The sequence below is a fragment of the Monoraphidium neglectum genome, assembly GCF_000611645.1.
Source record: "Monoraphidium neglectum strain SAG 48.87 unplaced genomic scaffold scaffold00451, whole genome shotgun sequence".
NCBI lineage: Eukaryota > Viridiplantae > Chlorophyta > Chlorophyceae > Sphaeropleales > Selenastraceae > Monoraphidium > Monoraphidium neglectum.
In genome coordinates, this window is record NW_014013177.1 from 1 (window position 1) to 7,896 (window position 7,896).

The 7,896-nt window shown below is 64.8% G+C and overlaps 1 protein-coding gene across 1 annotated transcript in view; it reads left to right on the forward strand.

Annotated features, from left to right (window-relative positions):
* Positions 1-49: 49 nt before the first annotated feature.
* Positions 50-7,896, forward strand: part of MNEG_3551 (glutamate synthase (NADPH/NADH)) — a gene marked incomplete at both ends in the record, with an annotated part of 10,513 nt that continues 2,666 nt past the window's right edge. Inside the window, 26 exons of the mRNA XM_014047969.1 lie at positions 50-115; positions 255-419; positions 632-733; positions 899-1,004; positions 1,146-1,224; positions 1,389-1,497; positions 1,862-1,991; positions 2,112-2,266; positions 2,460-2,819; positions 3,119-3,274; positions 3,420-3,482; positions 3,654-3,747; positions 3,916-4,022; positions 4,158-4,246; positions 4,396-4,480; positions 4,627-4,677; positions 4,852-5,223; positions 5,427-5,492; positions 5,685-5,795; positions 5,930-6,020; positions 6,212-6,441; positions 6,654-6,731; positions 6,919-7,033; positions 7,212-7,363; positions 7,552-7,635; positions 7,775-7,887. Coding sequence (XP_013903423.1) covers positions 50-115; positions 255-419; positions 632-733; positions 899-1,004; positions 1,146-1,224; positions 1,389-1,497; positions 1,862-1,991; positions 2,112-2,266; positions 2,460-2,819; positions 3,119-3,274; positions 3,420-3,482; positions 3,654-3,747; positions 3,916-4,022; positions 4,158-4,246; positions 4,396-4,480; positions 4,627-4,677; positions 4,852-5,223; positions 5,427-5,492; positions 5,685-5,795; positions 5,930-6,020; positions 6,212-6,441; positions 6,654-6,731; positions 6,919-7,033; positions 7,212-7,363; positions 7,552-7,635; positions 7,775-7,887 — 3,329 coding nt within the window. The remainder of the gene's footprint in view (positions 116-254; positions 420-631; positions 734-898; positions 1,005-1,145; positions 1,225-1,388; positions 1,498-1,861; positions 1,992-2,111; positions 2,267-2,459; positions 2,820-3,118; positions 3,275-3,419; positions 3,483-3,653; positions 3,748-3,915; positions 4,023-4,157; positions 4,247-4,395; positions 4,481-4,626; positions 4,678-4,851; positions 5,224-5,426; positions 5,493-5,684; positions 5,796-5,929; positions 6,021-6,211; positions 6,442-6,653; positions 6,732-6,918; positions 7,034-7,211; positions 7,364-7,551; positions 7,636-7,774; positions 7,888-7,896) is intronic.

Sequence of the window (7,896 nt, forward strand, 5' to 3'; positions counted from 1 at the left end):
CTTCCGCCCCGCCCCGCCGCAGGCGCGCGAGGTGCAGCAGTTTGCCACCATGCTGGGCTATGGCGCCGACGCCATCTGCCCCTACCTGGCCTACGAGTCCATCTTTGCCCTGCAGGTGGGTCCTGGGGGCAGGGCGTGAGAGTGGGACGGAGCTAACTGTCAGTTTGCGGCAGCTGTATCACATGTGCTCACGCCAACGCTCGCTCGCCCTTTCCTGAGCAACGCCCCCCGGCCCCCTGCAACCTGCCCTGCAGCTGGCCGGCAAGCTGCCTGCCGCCCTGACGCGCGAGGCGCTGGTGTCCAAGTACATCAAGTCTGTGGGGGTGGGCCTCCTCAAGGTCATGGCCAAGATGGGCATCTCCACGCTCATGAGCTACAAGGGGGCCCAGATCTTCGAGGTCCTGGGCATTGCGGACGAGGTGCGGTTGCCGGCTGCAACTCTGGGGGGGGGGGGCGTGGAGGAGCCGGCGTGGCAGAGGCCACGCGGTGCTGGCCTTCATTGGGGACCAGGGCTCTGCTCACTCTAGGTGCTGCAGTTCTTTCAGCTGCACAGAATGCCTAGGGTGTTTTTGTGTTGGTTGGTAATGTGACAGCTCACTCCTCGCCTTCCTACCCGTCACTTCACCCCCAGGTGGTCTCCATGTGCTTCAAGGGCACGGCCTCGCGCATCGGCGGTGTTGGTTTCGAGCAGATCGCCAAGGACACGCTGGCCCTGCACGCGGCCGCCTACCACGTGAGATCACGGGGAAATGGGGCACCCCGAGCCAGCAACAAAATTGCCTGCGCCAATCAACGTCTTAATTCTGCAGGTTTCGTCTCCTTCTACTCTGCCCATCCGCTAACCAACTGTCCCTCATCCACCGCACCTCCTCGACCCCCTGCCCCCCCCCCTCCCCAGGGCATCGACTTTGCTGACGACAGCCTGGAGGCCAAGACCCTGCCCCACTCTGGGGACTACCACTTCCGCGCCGCCCCGGGGAGCGAGGTGCACATGAACGACCCTGGTGAGCCCCGATGTTGTTTGATCGAGTTGCTGCTGCGCTGGAAGCCCTGCTCAACCCTGATGACATTCCCTTCTGTTTCTGCAACAATGCCATTCCCTCTCTCACGCTAGTGCCTGTCTGCTCCCTCCATTCCCCCCGCAGCCGCCATTGCGGCGCTGCAGGCGGCTGCGGCTGACAACGACAAGGCGGCCTACAGGAAGTTCAGTGCGCTCAACTACAAGTGAGGGCACGCGGGGCAGTGGGGGGTGCAGGGGGCGATTGGTGGGCGTTGGGCGCCTGGCAGTCCCAGGGTTTCAGGGTAGCAGCCCTCCATGCCTGGCAGGGATTATCAGCCAAAGCTGCTTTGCTGAGACCGGCCTCTTCCTACCTTCCTCTTTGCCCCAGGCTGAGCCAGCAGTGCACCCTGCGCGGCATGCTGAGCTTCAAGGCCGGCACCCCCGTGCCCCTGGAGGAGGTGGAGCCCGCGGCCAAGATCGTCAAGAGGTTCTGCACGGTGGGATGTGTGTGTGTGTGTGTGTGTGCATGTGCCAGCGTGTATGTGTTCGTGTGCATGCGCGCTGGGCAAGCGGAGGACGTTGGGTCTTGCAACTATATTGCTGCGTGAGGACAGAGGCGATGCAGCACCAAGAAGTAAGTGCAGGACACTGGCACACTGCAGCTGACTTTTGATCACCATGCCATGCATCGCAGTGGCAGCAGCGCGCTGTACACACATTTTTACGACCATGCACGACTTGCCGCTGATTATTACAAGCAATCCCTCCCCGACAGTAACCTCTTCGCCCTTCAGCACATGCCATCATCCACTCCCCCACAAATCTGACTCAGCGGCGCCTTAACGCCCTACCCCTCATCAGGGCGCCATGTCCTACGGCTCCATCAGCCTGGAGGCCCACACCACCCTGGCCCTGGCCATGAACACCATGGGCGGCAAGAGCAACAGCGGCGAGGGAGGGGAGAACCCGCGCCGCCTGGAGCCCCTGACTGGTGGGTGGCGCGGGGGGGGGGGGATTGCGTCGAATAACGGCTGGGTGCGCAGTCGCGCAAGCCTGGTTATCTCCCTCCCATGCACCCCTCCCCCCGCTCCCCCTGCCCCTTTCCTCGCAGATGGCACGCGCAACCCCCTGCGCAGCGCCATCAAGCAGGTGGCCAGTGGCCGCTTTGGCGTGAGCGCGTACTACCTCACCAACGCAGACGAGATCCAGATCAAGATCGCGCAGGGCGCCAAGCCCGGGGAGGGCGGCGAGCTGCCCGGCAAGAAGGTGCGCAGCCATGCAGGGTCCTGCCGCCTGACCTGCAGCCGATCACAGTACTTGACCTGCAGCGTTGGGAGCAACCTAATTTGTGGCCCACTGCACTGCTCCTGGCATCCTTTGTTGCGCTGGTGTTTCATACAATACCTGCTGCAACCAACCATCATCTCGCTTGCCCCGCTCCCTCACCCCCCCCCTCAAGGTGGACGGCGACATCGCCAAGACGCGCAACAGCACCGCGGGCGTGGGCCTGATCAGCCCTCCCCCCCACCACGACATCTACTCCATCGAGGACCTGGCGCAGCTCATCTACGATCTCAAGTCCTCCAACCCTGGGGCCCGCGTGAGCGTGAAGCTGGTGTCGGAGAACGGCGTGGGCGTCGTGGCCAGTGGCGTGGTGAAGGGCCACGCAGACCACGTGCTGATCAGCGGCCACGACGGCGGCACGGGCGCGGCCAAGTGGACGTCCATCAAGTACGCGGGCTGCCCCTGGGAGCTGGGGCTGGCGGAGACGCACCAGACCCTCGTGGCCAACGACCTGCGCGGCCGCACAGTGCTGCAGGTGGGCTTTGTTGTGTTTGAAGGAGGGGGGGTGTGCGCGGGTCATTGCTTTGAAAGCAATTGCGGCCGAGTCGGTGAAGCAGAATCTGCAGGTTGACGTTGACGGGAACAGAACTTGCACCAGCAAAACGAAATAGTGCCTCTTGGATGGCCAGTAGAGCAGAGCGCGAGGGATTCCAAACGTCAAGCCTCTCCCGCCACACAGCTGTCTGCCAACCTTGTCGCCCCAGCCAATCTTGGGAAACCAGCTGCCTGCTGACCCTGGCTACTCACAACCTCACGCTTTCCACCCCAACCCAGGCGGACGGCCAGATGCGCACCGGTCGCGATGTGGCGGTCGCAGCTCTGCTGGGTGCGGAGGAGTTTGGCTTCAGCACGGCCCCCCTCATCACCCTGGGCTGCATCATGATGCGCAAGTGCCACACCAACACCTGCCCCGTCGGCATCGCCACCCAGGTGGGCTGACAACCTTGTTGACCCCTTGCCACCGGACCGCTCTGTCAAAACTCACCTTCCATTGCAGTTCGTGAAGCCTGCAACCAGCGCATCCCATGAAACCTCCCCTGATCCCCCCCCCCCCCAACACCAAACCTACCAACAGGACCCCGAGCTGCGTGCCAAGTTTGCGGGGCAGCCTGAGCACGTCATCAACTACTTCTTCATGGTGGGGGATGTGTGTGGAGAAAGTGGGCGGTTGACATCTAGCCTAGCATGATGGTTTCCTGTGGCCAAGGGACACTGCAATGTGTTCGCCTGTATCAAATCCCTGGCGCCGTTTGCTCTTCGGTGTTGGTCGTTCCCATGGAGCCGCGCTCCATATGCGCGTGACCCCCAGGTTGCTGAGGAGATGCGCGAGCACATGGCGGCGATGGGCTTCAGGACCGTGGACGAGATGGTGGGGCGCGCCGACATGCTGGAGCCCAACACAGGTTGGTGGTGGGGGGGAGGGCGGATAGCTGCGGGTACGTGCTGCACGAGGGCCATGGAGAAGTGCATCAAGGCATACGAGCCATGTTGCTGCATTCCAAATGCAGACAGATCACATGGGCACAATCCCACTTTGCCCCCCTTTCGCCCTTCAATTTCACCACCGCCAGAGCTCATGCAGTCCAGCCCCAAGCTGTCGGGCATCGACCTCTCCAAGCTGCTCACACCCGCGGCCACCCTGCGCCCCCGCGCCGCCCAGCGCTGCGTCACCAAGCAGGTGCGGTTGCAAGGGGCGCGCCAAGTCTTGCAGTGTTCCCACCAGCCGCATCTTGGCTTTACTTTGTTCACCTCTTGGCTCCCCATGGGGCGGCTGAAGCTGAACCTCACCCCCCCCCTCCCCCCTCTCCCCCAGGACCACGGCCTGTTCACGGGTCTGGACGTGCATCTCATCCCGCACTGCCGCCCCGCACTGGTGGACAAGGGCCAGGAGCCAGAGCCTGTGTGAGTGGCATTACAGGAGAAACACACCCGCGCACATGGATGCATCCCACCCCCTGCCAACGCGTCACCTAGCTTCCTTCAATCTACCACTGCAAACGCGGCCCCCTCCTTCGTGACTGTCCGCCCTGCCCCTCTACAAATACCGCCAGGTATGTTGAGATGGCGGTCCAGAACGTGCACCGCGCAGTGGGCACCACCCTCAGCCACGAGGTCACCAAGAGGTTCGGGGAGAAGGTGAGGCGGCAGGGGGCTGCACTCTGTGAAGTGGCACGGCAAGGGGCGTCCGAGGGCTGTGGCACGCTGTTTGTGCAGCGGGTGAACCTCGCGTGCAGCATCCATGTGCAACACTCACCCCCGCCTGGCCACCTCTCATCTCGCAGGGCCTGCCTGATGGCACCATCTACGTGCGCCTCACGGGCCACGCCGGCCAGGTGAGGGGCGGGAACATGATCATTGCTGATCTGATGGCCTGGTGTTAATGGGCGCTGGGCAGCAGGGCAAGGGGCAGCATACGCATGTGTGGGCCGAGTCAAGACCTCCCTTCACTAGACGTTTGTTCGCCCGTACCTCCCCCAAGCAACCCACCTGGCCCCGCACCCCCGCAGTCCCTGGGCGCGTGGCTGTGCCGCGGCATCACCCTGGAGCTGGAGGGTGACGCCAACGACTACGTGGGCAAGGGCCTCAGCGGCGGCGTCATCGCGGTCTACCCCCCGGCCTCCGCGCCCTTTGTCCCCGAGGACAACATCATCGTGGGCAACGTGGCCCTCTACGGCGCCACCAGCGGCCAGGCCTTCTTCAGGGGCATCGCCGCGGAGCGCTTCTGCGTGCGCAACAGCGGCGCGCAGGCCGTGGTGGAGGGCTGCGGCGACCACGGCTGCGAGTACATGACGGGCGGCGTGGCCGTCATCCTGGGGCCGACCGGCAAGAACTTTGGCGCCGGCATGAGCGGCGGCCTCGCCTTCGTCTACGACCCCCACGTAAGGGGGCGGGGCCGGGTGGCCGGGGGGCTGTCAGGGCTCTCGTCTCTGTCCGCGTGGAGTACAAATGCAGGTGGTTGAGGGAGGGCTACCCATGGAGATAGGGGTTTGATTGTGGATTTCAGGAACAACAGCCAGCTTCAAGTCCCAGCTAAACACCAACTCACGCCTTGATCTGTCACGCGGTCGTGCGCCCCCCCCAGGGCCGCCTCCCCGCGCGCGCCAACGAGGACGTCAAGGGCGACCTCCTGCCCCTGGACGACATGCACGTGAGTGACACCGGATGGGGGTGGCACGCAGGGCAGCACCTCCCTTCCCAAAAGCACTGCCAGCCCGGATCAGCACGTTCCGTCGAAGTCCACAGATGCTAACGCCGCTGTTGAACTCTGCTCCCATCGCCTTTCCAACATGCCCTACCTCCGTCTTCAATGCCCGCACCCTTCTCCCCCCTCCCCCCCCAGGACGTGGCCACCGTGAAGCGCCTGGTCCAGCGCCACCTGCGCTACACCGGCAGCGAGGTGGCGCGCCGCCTGCTGCTCAACTGGGAGCGCGAGAAGAGGTCCTTCGTGAAGGTGCGCCCCGCTTGCGACTCCCAAGTTACGCTGCCTTGTGCAAACGGACGGCTTGTCCTATGCTGGCTCGCTTTGTCTTTGAGGCCGCCCTGCCTTAACCCGGTGTCGTCTCCCCCTATCCCACCCCTCCAAAGGTGTTCCCTCACGAGTACCGCCGCGCCCTGGCCGAGGCTGACGCCATCAAGGCCGCGGAGGCCGCACAGAAGGAGCTGCTGTCACAGGCCGGTGAGGGCACGGGGCTGAGGCGCAGGCCCGAGGGGGGACAAGGGTCGCGCGGCAGTGTTATCTTCGTGGAAACTGTGGCGCGCGAGTGTGGCCGGGATCGTTCCGTGCTGAACCAGTGGCCGCCTTCCAACAACATTTGCCCCATGTCAAGGTCACCCAATTCACCGTCGTCTCCGCCCCCCCCCCCCCAGGCCTGGCCGGTGTTGACGCGTTTGAGGAGCTTAAGGTGCTGGCCGCCAAGGCCGACGTCAAGGCGCCCCCCAAGGCCCTGGCCCTGCCGGCCCCCTCCCTGGGGGACCCCACCCTGGAGAAGCAGCGCCTGCTGGTGCAGGCGCGCGAGGGCCTGCCCGTGTCTGGCGTGCCGGCCACCAGCTGGGAGGCGCTGCGCCCCAAGATCGTGGGCAAGGGCGAGGCCGACAAGGTGGGCCGCGTGCGGCTGGGAGCCATGGTCGTGGGGGCATGATATGATGCTGCGCGCACGGTGGTGGTGTCGCTGGGGTTTTGTCCCTGTGCCTTTCATCTGTCAGGCATTGCAGCCACACTTGCATGCACCGCGCATCACTCAACCAGTTTCTGCCGCCGTGCCCACAGCACCCGCCCTCCACCCTCCCGGCCCCCCCTGGCCCCCTCCAGGCGCGCGGTTTCCTGGAGTACAACCGCTCCGCCCTGGGCTACAGGCCGCCCCAGGAGCGCCTCAGGGACTGGAAGGAGGTGAGGAGGGGCCGACCAAGGAGTGCTAGAGCGCTCAGGGTTGGCCAGTCAGCACGGTCCTGCTGCGGGCGAGCTGCAGAGTGCATGCGCCTTCCTCTTGTTGGGGCTTGCAGCGCTTGAGGTGTGGACCTGCTACTAGCCAATTCGGCGCTGTGTGAAACCCCCTCCCTTCTTTCCAACCATCCAGGTGCTGGAGGGCAAGCCCACCGAGGCGCGCCAGGATCAGCTGCACACCCAGTCAGCGCGCTGCATGGAGTGCGGCACACCCTTCTGCCACCAGATCGACTCGGGCTGCCCCCTGGGTGCGCCTCACTCGTCCAAGGGGGGGGGGCGTGGGACACGGCACACGCTCTTCTTGTTGCTGTGGCGCTCGAGCAGATGGCGCGCACTTGACGCACGCTCTGTTTGTGCCTGGTGCCAATGTCTTCCTGTCGATGCTCATACCCCTCTCCCCCCCCATGGCGTGTCATGCATCCCCAGGCAACCGCATCCCCGAATTCAACGACCTGGTGCACAAGGGCCGCTGGCGGGAGGCGCTGGACCGCCTGCTGCAGACCAACAACTTCCCGGAGTTCACGGGCCGCGTCTGCCCCGCACCCTGCGAGGGCTCCTGCGTGCTGGGCATCAACCAGGTGGGGGGCTGGAGGGGGCCAGGGGGGCAAGTGTGCAGCTTGCCACCTGGCAGTACAGGCCAGCGCACATGCTCAGGAGCCTGATGCTGCAGCTGGCGTCACAAAACCAAGCTCCCAGTTTCGGCACTATTGCTGCCGCCCCGCCTCAGCCTGGTCCCTGTCCCTTCTTTCCCCCCTCCCCCCCAAAGGACCCCGTGACCATCAAGACCATGGAGCTCACCATCATCGACAAGGCCTTCGAGGAGGGCTGGATGGCGCCAAAGCCACCAAAGGTGAGGCGGAACAGAGGACAAGGGGGGGGGGCAGTGTGCACGGAAATTGTCAGCAGAGCACGGCGCGGCAGGGTACTAGCCTCAGGTGGTGTCGTCACGCCCGCCCTGCACCCAACGCTCTGGTACTCCAATCCACCAGGTGCGCACCGGCCAGTCTGTGGCTGTGGTGGGCAGCGGCCCCGCGGGCCTGGCTGCGGCTGACCAGCTCAACAAGATGGGCCACGAGGTCACCGTCTACGAGCGCGCCGACAGGTGCGTGAG